This window comes from Nicotiana sylvestris, chromosome 9 (assembly GCF_000393655.2).
Source record: "Nicotiana sylvestris chromosome 9, ASM39365v2, whole genome shotgun sequence".
Lineage (NCBI taxonomy): Eukaryota > Viridiplantae > Streptophyta > Magnoliopsida > Solanales > Solanaceae > Nicotiana > Nicotiana sylvestris.
In genome coordinates this window covers 171499102-171518061 of record NC_091065.1, presented here as the reverse complement: position 1 = coordinate 171518061, position 18960 = coordinate 171499102, and the positions used below count along the sequence as shown (strand labels likewise).

General features: G+C 39.4%; 1 protein-coding gene across 1 annotated transcript; it reads right to left on the bottom strand.

Annotated features, from left to right (window-relative positions):
* Positions 1-1759: 1759 nt before the first annotated feature.
* LOC138878595 (uncharacterized) lies at positions 1760-2392 on the bottom strand. Its single transcript, XM_070158287.1, has one exon. It carries the CDS (start codon positions 2390-2392, stop codon positions 1760-1762), a length of 633 nt encoding a protein of 210 aa, XP_070014388.1.
* Positions 2393-18960: the final 16568 nt, after the last annotated feature.

The window sequence follows — 18960 nt, the reverse complement described above, 5'->3', positions numbered from 1 at the left end:
ACTGCCACATGAATGAAATGTGCTAACTTGGTCAGCCTGTCCACAATAACCCATACTGTATCAAACTTCTTCTGAGCCCATGGGAGTCCAACAACAAAATCCATAGTGATACACTCCCACTTCCACTCAATAATCTCTATCTTCTGAAGCAAACCACCAGGTCTCTGATGTTCATACTTTACCTGCTGACAATTTAGACACTGAGCTACATATGCAACTATATCCTTCTTTATCCTCTTCCATCGATAATGTTGTCACAAGTCCTGATATATGTTGGTAGCACTCGGATGAATAGAATACCGGGAACTGTGGGTCTCCTCTAGAATCAACTCATGAAGTCCATCCATATTAGATACACAAATACAACCCTACATCCTTAAAACTCCATCATCTCAAACCCTTAAACTGCTTGGCATCACCGTGCCACACTGTGTCCCTAAGGACAACAAATGAGGGCCATCATACTGCCACTCCCTGATGCGCTCAAACAATAAAGACCAAGCGACTATGCAAGCTAAAACATGACTGGGCTCAAAAACATCCAACCTTGCAAACTCATTGGCCAAAGCCTAAAAATCTAATGCAAGCGGTCTCTCACCAACTGGAATGGATGCAAGGTTTCCCATACACATTGTCTTTCTACTCAAGGCATCGGCCACCACATTGTCCTTCCCGAGATGATACAAGATGCTGATATCATAATCCTTCAATAGCTATAACCACCTCCTCTACCTCAAATTGAGCTCTTTTGCCTGAACAAATACTGCAAACTCCGATGATCTGTGAGTACCTCACATGCCACACCATAAATATAGTGCCTCAAAATATTTAGCGCATGAACAATGGCTGGTAGCTCTAAGTCATGAACAAGGTAATTCTTCTTGTGAACCTTCAGTTGTCGCGACAAATATGCAACCACCCTGCCATCCTGCATCAATACCGCACCAAGTACAATATGAGATACATCACAATATACCGTATAAGATCCTGAACCTATATGCAACACCAACACAGGCGTCGTAGTCAAAGCTATCTTGAGCTTCAAAAAGCTCACCTCACACTTGTTTGACTAACTGAACGGGGCACCCTTCTAGGTCACTCTAGTCAACGAAGCTACTATAGATGAGAACCCCTCCACAAACCGACGGTAATAACCTGCCAATCCCAAGAAACTCTAGATCTCTGTAGCTAAAGTGGGTCTAGGCCAGTTCTGAACTGCTTCAATCTTTTTAGGATCCACCTAAATACCCTCTACCAACACAACATGCCCCAAGAAAGCGACTGAGCTCAAACAAAACTCACATTTTGAAAACTTAGCATATAACCAGCTGTCTCTTAGAGTCGGAAGAACGATCCAAAGATGTTGCTCATGCTCCTCTCGACTGCGGGAGTAGATCAAGATATCAATAGTAAACATAATCCCAAATGAATTAAGATAGGGCTTGAAAACTTGGTTCATAAAATCCATAAATGTTGCTGGGGCATTTGTCAGCCCAAATGACATCACTAGAAACTCATAAGGCCCATACTGAGTCTGAAAAATTGTCTTAGGGACATAATATGCCCTAATTTTCAACTGATGGTAGCCAGACGTCAAATCAATATTTGAAAATACCTTGGCACCCTAAAGTTAATCAAATAAGTCATCAATCATTGGCAATGCATACTTGTTCTTGATAGTGACTTTGTTCAGTTGTCGATAATCTATGCACATCCTCATCGACCCATCCTTCTTCTTCACAAGCAACATAGGCGCACCCTAGGGCGAGACACTAGGTTTAATAAAGCCTTTTTCAAGAAAATCTTGCAATTTCTCCTTCCATTCCTTCAACTCTGGTGGGGCCATATGGTATGGCGGAATAGAAATGGGTTGATTCCCCGGAGCCAAATCAATATAGAAGTCGATATCACTGTCGAGTGGAATCCCCAGCAGGTCTACAAGAAATACCTCTAGAAATTCACGAACAACCAGTACTAAATTAATAGAAGGAACCGCTACACTAGAATCACGAACATAAGCAAAATAAGCTAGACACCTCTTCTCGACCATATGTCGAGCCTTCACATATGAGATAACTCTGTTGGTAGAATGGCCAGGAGTCCCTCTCCACTCTAATTGATGGAATACCGGCAAGGCTAAGGTCACCGTCTTGGCGTGAAAATCCAATATAGCATGATAAGGTGACAGCCAATCCATATGCAAAATTACATCAAAATCAACCATATCGATAAGTAGGAGATCTACACGAGTCTCAAGGCTCCCAATAGCCACCAAACACGAATGATAAACACGATCTACAATAAAAGCATCTCCCACGGGGGTGGACACATACACAGTAGCACTCAAAGAATAACGAGGCACAACCAAATATGAAGCAAAATAGGATGACATGTAGGAATAAGCAGAACCCGGATCAAATAGAACTGAGGCATCTCCACTACAAACTGAAACTATACCTATGATAACCGAGTCAAATGACTCGACCTCATGCCTAGCTGGAAAGGCATAGCATTGGGGCTGGGCCCCACCACTCTGCACTACATCTCGAGGATGGGCCCTAACTGGCTAGCCTTCACCTCTAGCAGCCTGACCTCCACCTCTAACTGCCCGACCCCTACCCCTAGCTAGCTGAGCGGGCAGTAAAGCACTCGGTGCTAGGACCATGACACGAGAATCCTAATACTGAGAACTGCTCGATGCTCGAGGGCAAAATCTAGCAATGTGCCTCGGATCACCACAAGTATAACAAGACCTCAGTTCCTATGGCTGCTGACCTTGAAACTAACCCTGTTGTCTTGAGTAACCACCCTGGAAACTCTACAGCGGAGGTGCACTAATGGGAGCTGGTGGTGCACTAAAGGCTAGCTGATCGGAATAAGGCATATGAGAGCCACGACCACCTGAAGCACTGTGGGATACCTAGAGTGCTGAATGTAATGCCCTGGGAGGATGGCCTCTACCAAAAGTACCCTTGCCTCCAGATGAGGCACCATTGAATGACCTCCCCCCGTGCTAGAACCATCTCAACTCGCCTGGCGACATTGGTGTCCGTCTGAAAGAAATCTCACTCCCAGTCTCCTTGGCCATCTGTAACTTGATAGGCTGAGCGAGTCCCTCAATGAACCTTCTCACCCTCTCTCTCTCTCTCTCGGTAGGAAGTAGAAGAACAGCATGACGGGCTAAATCCACAAATCAGGTCTCGTACTGAGTGACAGACATAGAGCCCTGCTGAAGAGGCTCTAACTGCCTTCAATAGTCCTCTCTTAATGTGACAGGAAGGATCTTCTCCTAAATTATCTGAGAAAATCAATCCTAAGTGAGAGCAAGCGATCCAGCTAGTCTAGTCAACACATAGTCCCTCCACCATTTCATGGCGAAACTTGACAACTGAAATGCAGCAAAATTGAGCCCATTGGTCCCCACTATACCCATGTTTCATAGTACCTCATGATAGCTGCCGAGATAATCTTGGGGGTCCTCTGAAGATGCACCACGAAAGTGAACTGCAAAAAGTTTGGTAAAACCTGTCCAAACTCCATAAAGCCTCAGAAGACATAGTTGATCCATCACCGGCCTATGTCGCAAAAACTGGTACAACTACCCCAACTGGCTGCGATGCTGGAGTCTGAAACTGGGGACTCATCTACTTTGGAGTATGAGTAGCGGGAGTCTGTGCTCCTCCCATAGACTGAGATATGGCTGGTGCCACAGGGCATGTGTCGGCCTGTGACACACTCTTCAAAAGGCCTACCAAATGGACCAAAGCATCCTTAAGCAATGGGGTGGCGTTGAAACCCTTCGGGACCTAAGCTCATCCGACATGCATAGTATGGGAACCTCCTCATTAAACTCCACCTGAGGCACCACTATTGGTGCTGCTGATCGAGCTCTAGTCTGAGCTCTACCCCTGCCTCGGCCTCTGGCATGACCTTGGCCTCGACCTCTGCCCCTCGTACGGGCTTCCACTGTGGGCTCTAGCTGCTGCTCAGTTGATGATGTGGTATGTGTTCTCTCCATCTGCGAGAGAACAATAGTAGAAGAGTTCAATTAGCAATAGGAGAACAAAATCGCATGATAGAGAAGAATAGAAGTGTCACGCCCCAAAAATCGAGGAGCACAACCGGTGCTCAACCGAGTAAACCTGACTGAGCAATCCTATTAGATTTCATTCTACCCAAACTAATTCATGAATAAAAAGGAGATGAACTTCATTAATCATACTTTTTAAATATTTCATTAACAGCTTCCATTTTACTTCCACTAGCAATTTCAACCATAATGTCCAAAATATTACAATTTTTATAGTTATGATGATGAAAAACATATTTGCCAAATACCAATACTTCTAATTTAATTTCCAATATGAAACACCATCCACAATATGTCTACGGAGCCTCTAAATACAACTGAAGAATAATATGGAAATGCTGGAAACAAGGCTCCGTCTATACCTCAAAATACAAAGTACATGATAAACAACGGTACAAGATCCCGAAATCAAGTGGGGCTCACCAAGTCAGCTGAAAGGAAGATGCGCCACTAGTTGCGACCAACGTTACCTGCTATGGAACCACCTACATCTATTTAAAGGTGTAGTGCCCCCGGAAAAAGGGACGTTAGTATCGTCGAATAGCACTAGTATGTATAACTAAACACCATCTCATTAGAAAGAACAACCACACAAGAACAAAGAAATCATAAGGGTTCAACAAAAGCTTTAAACAATCACCATAACATCAAATAAAAGGAATCACATAGCTTTCACATAATTTTCATAGCTTTAGGTTGGGACATTTCATACTGGTGCATCATCATTCATAATACCACCGCTTTCTTGCGCGGAGTCCGATCATGGCCCGCTCGGCTAAGCTACCTCATTTGAGACATATACCTCAATCACTATTTCATTCTCACATTCCGGGTTCAGTATCAACCCAATACCACCATGTGTGTAGCATGGCGTTCACGACTCGATCGGTTAAGCTGTCTTACCAAGACGTTTCCATTTTTCCATCAATCATCTCCTTTCAAGTTTATATCATACATATCAATTCATCGGCACTTGGGGCCACAATTATCACATCATACTTGGCACTAGGCCACATTTCATAATTCGAGCTCTTTTCCCCCACTTTTCACATCAATATCAATTTCAACAACAAGCCATTCAATCAAAGATGTCAAGTACACATGAGAGGAAATCATGAATCATGGGCATATACAATATTTCTGAAATCATACGCCTCAAGTTCATTAGCAATGGAACTTTAAATACAAAGGATTCTTCCAAAAAGGAGGGGACACACCAAACCATAATAGAAACACACATCAAAGTCATAAACAAGTAATTACACCAATTATTTTTGAATTAGTCTGTTCCAATCATGACAATATACAATTTCAACATTGAAGTATGTAATAACTCGAATCATATTGCATGTACTTATATGGCAAAACATTATCTCGAACAACCACTTATGGGCATAAATTGTGTACAAAGCCTTTAGGGCACTTTATTATTGAAGTCATTTACGGAAAGTAGAGTCAGGGCTAATTACATAATTTGTTTCATAATTTCTCATATCATAAGCGTCACCAGGCACAATTATAACTCAAGTTCTCAACACGTTGGTCACACTCTATTTCCCAATTTATTTGATTTATTCAAAGATCTTTATACATAGAGGTTTTCACATAGTGTGGCATAACAATCTTAGTTTAAACTTGACTTAAAATCTAGGCATTTAAGCACATAGTTCACATTCTTCACATATCCATAATTTACCAAGAATAGCATATTGAACATATTGAGATACACCTTTCACATATATTCTTGCAACACCAATTCCTTTGTAATAACAAGTACTACATCAATCAAATTTCGGACTTACAATAGTTGCATGAACACCATGGGAGCTCAATTTCTAAGAAGAGGGGGTTTTATCCATACATACCTTGTTTAAGCTTTCCTTAAATTACTACAACGTTCTGGAAATTCTAGAAATCCCAACCTACTTTGAGACATAACAAAATTGGACACAAGTTAGGAAGATATTCATGGTTTCGGCTCATTTGAGCATTTTATCAAATACTAATTGTGCATCTTGATTTCAAAGCTCTTTTATAAGATTTCCTTCATTTCCCAACCAATTTTAACAGGAACTACCCAAATTAGTTCTTTAATATCACATACTACAACTTAGTCCCACATGCATGGCCTATTTCTAATCCCCACAACATATTTGAACCCTTAACCTCTTACATGAAATCTTGGAAGAAGGACTTACCCAAATGGAGGACAATCAAGTGGTTATCTTCCTTGATTCTTGAAAACTTGAGCAAGATTTAGGTGATTATGTAACTAGGCTCCTTCTTTATCTCTCTATATTCTCTCAACTCTCTCTAAAATCAGTAGAAAAATGACCCCAAATGAAGGCCCTAAGCCTATTTATCAAAATGGATTCGGGTTATAAAAATAGGAAAAATAAGCCTCCGAAATAAAGTTTGTGGTCGCATAATGGACCGCAAAATAGGAATGTGGGTCGTAAAAGGCATCGCGAAACTGCTGCCCAAAACTGGGCTACACTGGTCTATTTTGCGACCAGATTTGCGGTCGCAGATCAATTATGTGGACCACATAATGGTTTTGCGATCGCAGAACTGCCACAGGATTGCATTTTCTAGCCTTTTGTAATTTGACCATAACTTTGGGTAGGAATGTCCAAATGACGAACAGTTTGAATCGTTAGGAATTATACTCGAAGACCTTTCATATGATAGGCTTTTCACCACTTAAAACCTTATATATATTTAGATATGCTCATCTAAAGTGTGGACTTGTGCGAACTCATTTAGAATTTTAGCCCATTATGAAATTTTCTAACTTGACTTAGACTTAGGCCTCCCATTAGACCCCACATTACTTATTATATGACTTATACACTTATTTACCAAATCTAATTGATGCCCATCATGTTAATAGCGCATAAAATATTATAATTTGCCTACAAGGTACCAAGAAATCCTAAATTACTTAGCGAAATATTTTGGGGGCCTTACAAGAAGTAAAATTTGTTTCTAACTTCATAGCCTCTAGAAGATAAGTACAGACGTATCTGTACCGATACTCCAGGTTCTACTAAACCTGCTCATGAATTGTGAGACCTAGGCAACCTAGTGCTCCGATACCAACTTGTCACGACCCGGAGTTCCCACCGTCGGGACTGTGATGGGGCCTAACATTTCACTTGCTAGGCAAGCCAATGTTAGAGGATTCTTACTACCAACTTTAACCAATATCAATAATAAGAACAATTAAGTTGAACAGAAACTAGAATTTACTTTGCGGAATAACATAAACCTAAAATATCTTAAAGGATCTGGAGTCACAACTCACGAGCTACTACGAATAAATACAAATAGAGTTTGAAAAGGACTACAATGTTCTGAAGGAAAAGAAACAGTAAAATAGCAAACTAGAGAGAGACTCCAAGGTCTGCGGATGCCAACATATCTACCTTGAGTCTCCTATCCGTCAATCCAGCTACTAACCTCTGATTAGCTTAGGTCAGTACTAAAATCTGCACATACGTGCAGTGTAGTATCAGTACAACTGACCCCATATACTGGTAAGTGTCGAGCCTAACCTCGACAAAGTAATGACGAGACAATGACAAGACACCCAATAATAAACATGTGCAGATAATAGTATATATGTACTAAATAACAATAGATAGAAGCTAGACAAGTAATATCGGGAGGGGCACATGCTCAGGGGTCACAAGATAAAGAATCACATCAGTAATAAGAACTTTATCAACCAATATACCTCGAACCAATAAGAACAAGTAAACACAGTAAAGGAAAAATGCATAGCATCACCCTTCGTGCTTTTAGTCTCAACCTCACTATATAATCAATAGAAACGGCACGACATCAACCTTCATGCATTAACTCTCATAACATGGAACAACATCACCATTCATGCATTAACACTCACAACATGGCACGACATGACCCTTCGAGCATTAACACTCACAAAATGGCATGGTATCACCCCTCATGCATTAACACTCTCCCTTACCATAAAGAAATGAACAAATGACAACAGGGAGATAGATATATAACAAGAACAAGTCTTACTTCAATATTTGGTTCCAGAATACCAACCTCAACTTGGAAATCAATACTCAATTATGATCAAAAGATATGTAAATGTGATAAGAACGATCAATTTAATAATACTGGTCTAAACATGGATAAAATAATCAATAAAGCAATAATTACAAGAAACCAAGCCCCTCCCGCATGCTTTAACCCAACATCTAACGTGATAGGACTTATTTGATGAATGAACCAAAAATCATGTCTAAGTCATATTTTGTTCAGCTGCAGATGTTATATTTGCAACCTAGCTTCGCAAATTGTAAAGCCCGCAAATACGAAGGAATCATCGCAAATGTGAAGCCCTTCATACCTCTACTATCTTCGTAAATGCGAAGAACAGTTCGCAAATGCGAACTCTGATGCATCCGCAAATGCGACCAAATCTGCCTACCCAACACCCACTTCGCAAATGCAAACTCTAGCCTCCCTAGATACATTGATTGACCTCACAAACATGTTGATTGAGCTCTCAAATGCGAGGTCTGAGGCCTGCAACAAAATCTGAACCACCACCTAAGTTCTAAGTCCAATTTTCACTCTGTAGCCTATTCAAAATTCACCCAAGCCCTCGGGGCTCCAAACTAAACATGCACACAAGTCTAAAAACATTATACTAAGTTGCTCGCATGATCAAATCGCTAAAATAACACCTAGAATTATGAATTGAGCACCAAATCAAATGAAATTTTCAAGAAAAATTTGAAACTTCTATTTTCACAACCGGACGTCCGAATCATGTCAAACCAACTCCATTTCTCACCAAATTTCACAGACAAGTCATAAATATGGTATTGGACCTATACTAGGTTTTGGAACCAAAATATGGACCTGATATCCAAAGGTCAACTATTGGCCAAACATTTCAAATTCATTGAACCTTTAACTTTCAATTTTCAACAAAGCCCGGTATCTCGGGCTAGGGACTTCCGAATTCGATTTCGGGCATACGCCCAAGTCTTAATTCACGACACGGACCCACTAGGTCCATCAAAACATGAATCTATGTCTGTTTGCTCAAAATATTGACCGAAGTCTACTCAGCTAGATTTTAAAGCAAAATTTCATATATTTTTTTCTCAGTTTTTACCATAAAAGGTTTCCAAAAACACGCTCGGACTGCGCACACAAAACGAGGAGGACTAAAATGAGGTTTTTATGGCCTCGGAATATAGAATTTTGTTTTAAAACATAAGATAACCTATCGGGTCATCACATAGTTGATAGTCAAGAAGAGCCTAAAATTGGGCAAGAGAGTGAGTTCCAGCTAGAGGAAACCTTCAAATAAGAGGAGATTTTGAGCCAAACTCTGCTAATGGAAGAAGCTGAACGATTAGAAATATATAAAGCTCAACATGAGAAAATTACAGATGGGATAAAAGACTTAATAGAAGGGAGAGCTGAAATGGGACAAGAGATCAAAAACTTTGGAATTGCTATTCACGACTTAGGGGCTCAATTGATTGCAAAAGTTGATGGGTCTAACGCCCAACAAAATAGTAATGAGTAGTGTGAAGTTGAAAAGGAGCTTATATGGCAAATTTAGGAGCTAATAGTGGAAAGCCAATCATTCAACCATACTTTTGTTAATGATGCCCATGTTGAGAAAAGTACATTAGAGCCATGTGAGGAAGTAGATAATATTATTTTTGAAGACTCTAGTGTGTGTACATATGAGGATGTAAATAGTGATACAATTCTAGAGTTGTGGCATACCGGTCCTCATTCCATGCATTTTTTGACTTTGTGTTTGGATGATGATATGGTAATTGAGTCATTCGAGCCTTTGGAGGAGCCAATGGATGAGGAATGGGATGCTTACATTCTTGAATTCGTCGTTCCAGAGAGACAGAATTACATACCTTATCTGAAGGCCAAGAAGTTTAGAATGCTATATTGGTTGCTTGGCCCAATTAAATTTATCACACCGCCCTGGAAGCATAACAGAAAGCTTGAAGTCAAATTAGGGGTACAATTCATAAGTTTTAGGAGGAGGCAAAAAGTGGTTCACGTCATGCCGCGACGTTAAATTAGGCGCTTGTTGGGAGGCAACTTAGCTTTACTATTTTTTTTATTTTTATTTTTGAAAATTATTTATTACCTTTTTAGTGTTGTTTTATTTTGTAGTATTATAAGCATAGAAAGCAAAGCCATTGGAAGAGTATAAAAGCGAGCTAGATGGTGAGAACTAAGTGTGGGGTGCCCATACAAAGGACCATGCATGGAGGAAGTCTGAGTACCCCATGAGCCGCTATTGTTTCGGCCTTTGGCCTTTCAGGGAGTTTTTTGTCCACCCTCGTTATTGTTTTGTTTTATTTGTACATTGCATACACTACACACCTTTATGTGTGGGACGGGAGAATTTCTCTAGATAATTAGGAGTAGTGTGTTAGAAAAATGTTAACTTATTGTTTTTTTCATCGTTGTGTAGTATAAATCCTTTTAAGAAAAATTGGAAAAAAATTTGGACTTTTCCTGACGATGGATCTCATTCAACGGTTTTCTTGAGGGATTTAAGTCGAAAGAAAAAAAAGACAAAAATATTTTCTTTTAGTAGTTAGTGTAATAATTCTCCTTTGGTTTTTTTGTGATGCGGTTCTTTTCCAAGGGTTTTGTTTGAACCTGGTGTAGTTAGTTTGTATTTTTCGTTAGAAGTAGGAAACCTTATGCTATGAATTGAAGTGAAGCAATATTTCTTGACTTTCTTATGACTTGAGAATAGTGAGTACCTTGGTTGTGACTCTTAGGCTCAGTTTTTGACTCTTGTATAAGTATCTTAAATTATGTGATTGTAACTTTCCTTAACAGCTTTGACTGGAGTGTCTTGATGAGTCCAATCCTTAGTGAGTTATATGACATATGTGTGTGAGGTTTGTGTGTTATTTTGTGCATTGCATTTGATGTCTATAACTTGCCTCGTGTGTTTGCAAAGGGAAATAGTAGTTTTGTTCATTCTTGGTAGTGATATAGGCTTTTCTTTGTTGAGCCAGATATATATATTTTACCTGCCTAATTGTTATATATCTTAGTTAACTCCTTTGATCTAGTAATCCTATTTCTTTGGCAATCACATTACAAGCCATACCCATTTGTTTGAATTTATCATCTTCTTGAACCTTTTTACCTCTCATGAGCACTTGAATTGTAATGAACTTTATAAAAGTTAAACTGTGGGGTGGTTGGTTTGGATTTTTAATGGAACTAATGAAATACCGAGAAAGGTGCACTATTTTGAAAAAGTAAGAGCCACTTGAATTGAAAAGAAAGAAAAAATAGTTGTATTACTGTGAAAAATATTCCTTGATAGTGGTGACTCTTGATGTAATTGTGCTTAAAGAAGTATGGAGTTAATATACATTGATATGAAGGTGAAGTTATGGTTTGACATAAGTGTGGGGTTTTAAATGTAAAAGTGTATGTATTAAAGTGCATAGGGATGTGTAGTCACTCTTATATCTAAATGTATCCTACCCGTCCTGCAGCCTACATTACAACCAATTAAAGTCCTACTTTATCCTAGACTGAATGATCTCGATTAGTACAATATTATATTACGGGCAAGCCTATGGTACGCCTTCTGTTGCACATGAATTTTGATTCTGAAAGTGAGTTAATTCTTTCTATCTTGAGTTCCTAATTGTTCTTAAATTTTATTGTGTGGAACTACCCTCGTTTGTTGTATGAGGGCACTTGATTCATGAAGGATAGGTAATGTCATTGACCTCTATGTTAGAGTAAGTGAGTGAATTATGAATAATCCATGGTACTTGTGAGTCAAATCATGAGGTGAAGATATTACACTTTTGTGTTTAGTTTATTTTAAAAATTCCTTGTGTGATGTGTTAGGGGAATTGTTTAAAAAGGTCGTATCCATATAAAGTGTAGTTTGATTTCTCGAAGACGAGCAATGGTTTAAGTGTTGGGTATTGATGGTAGGCTATAATTTCATATTTTAGTCACTTATTGTACTCTAATTTATTGTATTTTAATTGAGTATGAGCTTTAATCGCTAGTGTTTTGCACTAATTGTGTGTTTTATGCATTGTAGGAGTGATTTCGAGTGATATAGATGTTATGGAGCTGATTCGAGTGATTTTGAGCTTTAAAGTCTGAGTAAAAGCCCAAAGGATTAAATTGGATGGCGTTCGGAGGTCGAAAATTGAGTACGTACAAGGAAAATGAAAGAAAAAAAAGTTACATAGAGATGAAATAGTGCTGCCACGTTGGGCAGGCCAATGTAAGTCACCTGGTGAATATGCAATTTAATGTTGTAGCAGAAGGCAACAAAACCAAAGCCTTTGATGATGAGGCGTAATATCACATTCTTAATGACGTGAATGATTAGGAGTTGGACAAAATTCCATCAGGCAATGACTTTGCCAATTTTTCTGAAGAATCCTACTAACGCGATGCTCACTGTGCCGTGTCTGTACAAAATATGCATGCATCTTCAAGTGTTGAGTTCTCTGATAAATTCCACTACTACACTGTGTGGAACGTCATCTATGTGGTGCACCTGTGCAATTCTTATAGAGTTATTATTCTAATTCGCACAGGAAAAGGTGTTTTCATTTGGGCCCGACCCTACTTGGTATAAATACATGTAAAAATATGTTTTAGAGTAACATTTGGCAAACATTTGGCCTAAGTAGAGCACAGAGCCTCCATGGAGGCCGGGTTTCATCTTTTCTTCCACCAACCTTAGTAATTTTTATGTTTCTTTGTATGATTTGTTGTTTTTCTACCATGTCTATGTGGAACTAAACTTCACGTTCTAGGGTTGTGGTTCTTTTATGACTATTGTTATTCGAATATTGATTTTGATAGCTTAGTTTATCGTATTGGTTTATTTACTCAATCATGCGCTTACTTATTTGATTCATTGATCACCAATTAAATACTATCTACGAATCTAGAATTGAACTCAAAAGTGGGAATTTTAGATTGCATATAGGATTGAGTAGAGCAAGTTCTTGAACCTGGGCATTGGAGAACGGATTCGCGACTAGGATAGACATATACCTAATTGACCATCTTGGTTGATTAATAGGAATTATAAATGTGTTCTTGTTAGTTCTAATTCCATAGGCATATAGGGGTTAGGTTATCTTGAATAGGCGAGTAAGAACTTGACAGATTCTTATTAGCAATATTAACCATTTTAACCAATATACTGGATACAGTTAGTCAATTAAATTGAAGAATACAATAGGAATGTTAGATAGACCATAACCCTAGAACGTTTCCATTACATTGATAATATAAAAACATGTTCTTCCTTTGTTTATAGTTCGTTAGTTATTTTCTTTTTAGTTTAATTACTTTAGCATCACTACTTTTGGGTTAAGTCCTTATTTAGATAATTAGGATAGTCTAAATTAGTAAATAGTTAATCACAAGTCCTCGTGGGTTCGACATCTTGCCACGACCCAAACCGAAGGGCCGCGACGGGCACCAGGTACCTTACTTAATCGAGTGCCAACGTAACTTATCTTTCTTATCATACTATTATGGGTAAACGGACCAAAAGGGTCTTCATGAGAGAACGAGAATAAAACTTAAAGGAATACTAGACATAGGACGACACAATATGATGTAGAAACTTATATATGTGACATACGGTTCTATAAGACCAAAATGAACACTCGTACACTAAAGATAGGCTGATAAGGCTATACAATCTTTTATATACATAACATTTGTCTACAAGTCTCTAAGAGTACATACACATCATAAAGGTCTGGATAGGGCCCCGTCATACCAATCAATACATGTCCAAATCTTACTGACCAAATAGGCAACTCTAGAGCAAGTATTGTGTACCAACACCTTCCGCTGAGGTGATAGCCTACTAGGAGGAATGTCAACTTGTCTATCGAGACCTGCGGGCATGAAATGCAGCGTCACCAAGAGAAAAAGGGACATCGTACGAATAAAGTACCAAGTATGTAAGGCAGGAACACATAAACAAGAATAGTAATGTAAAGAGAGATAGAGGAGATACAACCTATAATATATGAATGTCTCTGAGGGCTACTGACATGAAATTCATAATACATATATATACATAAACTTTTAAAAACATTCACCTCAGTGGGCATCATCATCATCATACCGTACCCAGCCTCAAAGAGGGCTCGGTAAACGTACCCGGCCATCATAAGGCTCGGTAGAATCGTACCCGGCCACATGGAGCTCGGTAAACCCAACTAATCAGTGGTTGAACAAGAGGTTCTATACCCGGCCAACTATAGCGTGGCTCGGTAGAGTAAAATAGATACTATGTATAATGCATGCTAGACTCATAGAATCACGTTCTAAAGCTTTCGGTGTGACTTAAGGTCATTGCGCCTTCGATTAACGTTATGGACATCCATACCCACAATATGAACCTCAGTAGGATTCAAGTATCACACACAATTGCTTAGAATAACTTTATAAGGAAAGAACAACATGGACAACCTTAGTTACTAGAAGTAGATCAGTTATGAAATAGCGTATTCATTTCACATTAGATCATGTCAAAAGAAAGAAGGAAGTGACTCAACATACCTTAAACCCATTGAGTCCTTAATACACTCCAAGCAACTCTTCAAACAAGTCAACTCAATCTATCATAGTATAAGGAGATTCAAAATCAGTGCTGAGCAAAGGCTAAGTTTGTAGCTTAAGGTAATAGCTCATTTACGTAAATTCGGGCAACATCTCCCCTGTAACTGTCACACCTCCTTTTTCCATACCCGAGAGGGTACAAAGGAGTTTTTTTCCAATTAAAGGACAATCGAAACGGGATTTGTTTATTTATTTCAGAGTCGCCACTTGGGAGATTTAGGGTGTCCCAAGTCACCAATTTTAATCCCGAATCGAGGAAATGAATGACTCCATATTACAGTCTGCGTACCAGAAATCCGGATAAGGAATTCTGTTAACCCGGGAGAAGGTGTTAGGCATTCCCGAGTTCCGTGGTTCTAGCACGGTCGCTCAACTGTTATATTCGGCTTAATTATCTGATTTTATACAAATATGAACTTATGTGCAAATTTTTACTTTTTACTGCTTTCATAATTATTATTATTAAGGAATGTGAACATCGCTTAAAACACGTCTTTGGATTGCGTCACATGAAATGCACCCACAATCCGGAACGCATTTTATTTGATGTTTTGAGATTTGGATTTGGGTCACATGAAATGCACACCCAAGTTTAAGAAAATAGATTATTAAACACGCGCCTAAAGAGACTATCGTGTTATTATTTTGGGAAGGCCGTGAAATTCGCTAAACGGCCCTCCTGAATTCTAAGTAATTTAAAACAAGTATTTACTGAGGGCCCCGCAATTTGTATTTTTATTCGGCGAGGCTCATCTCATTCTTATTTTTTTTTAAAGGAATTTGCAACGTCGTGGAAACGCATCTCAGACCACGTCACAATCAATGTACCCGTGATTAGAGACACATTTCGATTTCGCTGAGACTTGGATTTGGGTCACATAAATGTGCACCCGAGCTTAAGGAGATAATATTATTAAAGGCGCGCCTAAAGCAACTAGCGCATTATTATTTTGGGTAGGGCCGTGAAATTTGCTAAGCGGCCTATCCCGGAATCTAAGTATTTAATACATACATTTTTGTGAGGGCTCCGCAGTCTGTACACTTTTTATTTTTGGTGAAGCTTGTCTAGTTTTTTTTTTATTTATTATTTATTTATTTTTTCAAAAGAAAAAAAAGGATAAGGCTAAAATAACTACATTCTTTGCTACTTTGCGAGGTCATAGGTTATAGATTGAGCCTATTTGATGAAGCGAGTATTTTTCCGTGGAATTAAAATTGCTACTATAATTTCAACATTACTACCACATGTATAAACAACTATTAAGACAAACTAAATAATTAACACCTTTCATGCAAACCTCTATTACGACAAATATTTGGATAACAACAATTTAAACATGAAGAAACAAAATGTCAAATAGCTACTTAAAATAACGAAACAACGGAAAAGACATTCACGGCCAAATTTCAATACCATACGGAGTTAATTATCAAATATAGCAATTGTCTCGCGTAATTTCGCGTACTATCCGCATGAACTAGGATTGTATTTCAACAAACACCTATACATATTACTAAACAGCAAACATGAAGGACACGGGCAGAGATAACCTACTTGAGATTAACGTCCGATGCGTTGGACCTGCGACGAAACCTCGGACAACAAACTCGACGTACCGGACCTCGACGAACCAAAGACGACCTCAATGGAGACTGAAAGCTCGACCCAATACTGTCAACGCCCGAGATGTTGGCTGCCTTTTGGATTTTCTCGACGCAGCAGGTTTGTTGTGGTGTTTGGACAGAACGGATGAAACAGTGGTGGTGGGTCGACGAGGGGTTGTTTGCTGGCGGTTCAGGCGTGCGAGGGGGGGGCTGCTGACGGGTGGTTGCTAGAAATGGAGTGGTATGTTTGGTAATGGTGTCTGGGTAGTGGAGTTTGGACGTGAAGGAGTTAAGAGGAGGAGGAGTGACGATGGAAGGAAGGTGAGGGAGTTGATGTCGTTTGGTGGTGGCGATGCAGCTGGTTGTTTGGCGGGTGGTTTTTGGAGGCGGAAGCAGCTGCGGTGATGGCGACAGTAAAGTCGAGGAACGAGGAAGCTATGGAGGTTCGGAGTAGGGGAAGTTCGGAAGGTGACGGGATGGGGGTGGTGCTTGGGTTTTGCTGGACGTGAGGAGGAGGGGGTTCGACGGGAGGTTGTTGGTTGAAGGTGGTGTTTGGACGATGTAGGCAGTCGTTTGGACGTGGGGGTGTGACTGGATGAGCTGGTGGGTTTTCGTTGAAGGTTTGTGGTTATGGCGTCGGGCAGGTGGTCGACGGTGGTTCGACGGGCCTGTTTGGTTGACGATGGTGGAGCTGGGAGGTTGCGGACGTAGGTGGTGGCGTTTTGGACGTGAGGGGATGGTGGTTGAAGCGTGGGGGGGGGGGGGTGGGGAGCTGGAGGTTGACGGTGGTTTGGGTGGTCCTTTAGGTTTTTTCTTCTTCTTCTTTTTGAAGAAGAAGATGAATAGTGTTCTGAGCCCCAAAAATTTTTCAGTCCGTTTTTCTTTCTTTGTCCGTGTATTTGATCCCTTTGGCCAAGACAAATGAGCCCCACGCGTGGTGGGGTTCCCCGTGTATGGGATTCCGTCCGTGTTCCCCACGTGTGGCGGACTCGGATTATTATGGGCTAGGTCCGAATATTAAGCCTAAAAGCGGATAGTTTTAACCCGAATATTATTCTTTTGCCCGGACCCGAGAAATAGGAACACATTGCTTAATTAGTCCTATGTAAACAAAATAACTACCAAAAATAAGACTAGTATTTAAACAAAACTATACCTTTTTTTTTTAAATATTTTTTCAAGATTTAAAATAGCTATAAAATATTAATAAAACTATTTTTTGTAATTTTCGTAAATATTAAGATAAAATATGAAGTAATATTTTTGTATTTTTCAAAGTTAAAATGACTATAAAATATTAATAAAACTATTTTTTTGTAATTTTCGTTTTTTTAATAAAGACAAAATTTAAAGTAATATTTTTTTTGTATTTTTCCAAAATTAAAACGACTACAAAACATTAATAGAATTATATTTTTTGTAATTTTCGAATTTATATAAAGTACCAAAATAAAGTACAATTTTTTTGTATTTTTCAAGTTTATGAGAAATACATAAACTAAAATTTATATATATATATATTTTGTGATTTTTCTTTTTGCAACGAAATAAAGCAAAATAGTTAAAATGGCTATATTAGACCCAATTTCACATATTCACGCTAAAAAATGTGAAAATCTTCGGGGAGGGTCAAAAATCACGTGCTTACAGCTGCCCATCTTTGACTGGAAACACAAAGAGTTTTCCGACAAAGAACGACTAGACGTGTTTTTTGACCCAACCATTATTTGGAGGGGACTACACTACGGAAAGGAAAGGAATGTGACCGAGCCCTGGTATCTGAGCTGCCTACATATCCTTGGTTATACAAGAATCAGGCCCCGTGTAGTTCGGAAATGAGAGAGATGGTAGAGTGTACCGAGGTGAGGAGCCGATCGAGGTGTCGTTCCGTTGAGGTTCCGGTCCGCGGTCCTGTCGTTACAACAAAAAATGAAGACTGAAAAAGACTAACTAATCCTATCAGCTACTAGTTACAGGGATTCATATCTGTAAGTCTTCTGAAACTTGGTCTTGAGTCTTGAATGGTGCTTCATACAGACTTCAGATTTGAACCTTGATACTGCTAGTTGTAGGTGCTAGTTCTTTGAGCGGACCACATCTGTTCTCCACTTCCGTACCTTGGGTTCTTTTCCCCTCTTGTTTTCTTGTTGTCTTTTTTGACCAGCCTTTTGTGAATGCTGGGGATTTTATTGCTTCCTGCTGGGGACTCCTGTTGTATTCCTCTGCTTCATTGATTCTAAGTGTGCTCCTTTCTCATATGAGCGGGCTTTTGACTTCAATACTTCAATTGTATTCCCTTATTCTCTAGGTGGGTGCCTGATTTCTATTTCTTTTATCCTTGTTCTCCAGGTGGACGCCTGATTTCTTCTTTTCTTTATCCTTGTTCTCCAGGTGGACGCCTGATTTCTTCCTTCCTTTGTCCTTATTCTCCAGGTGGACGCCTGATTACTTCTTTTCTTTGTCCTTGTTCTCCAGGTGGACGCCTGATTTCTATTTTTCTTTGTCCTTGTTCTCCAGGTGGACGCCTGATTTCTTCTTTTCTTTGTCCTTGTTCTCCAGGTGGACGCCTGATTTCTATT

What these genes read in the sequence shown, in the direction of transcription:
- LOC138878595 (XM_070158287.1), bottom strand. Translation starts at nt 2,392, where the DNA reads ATGTCATCCTATTTTGCTTCATATTTGGTTGTGCCTCGTTATTCTTTG.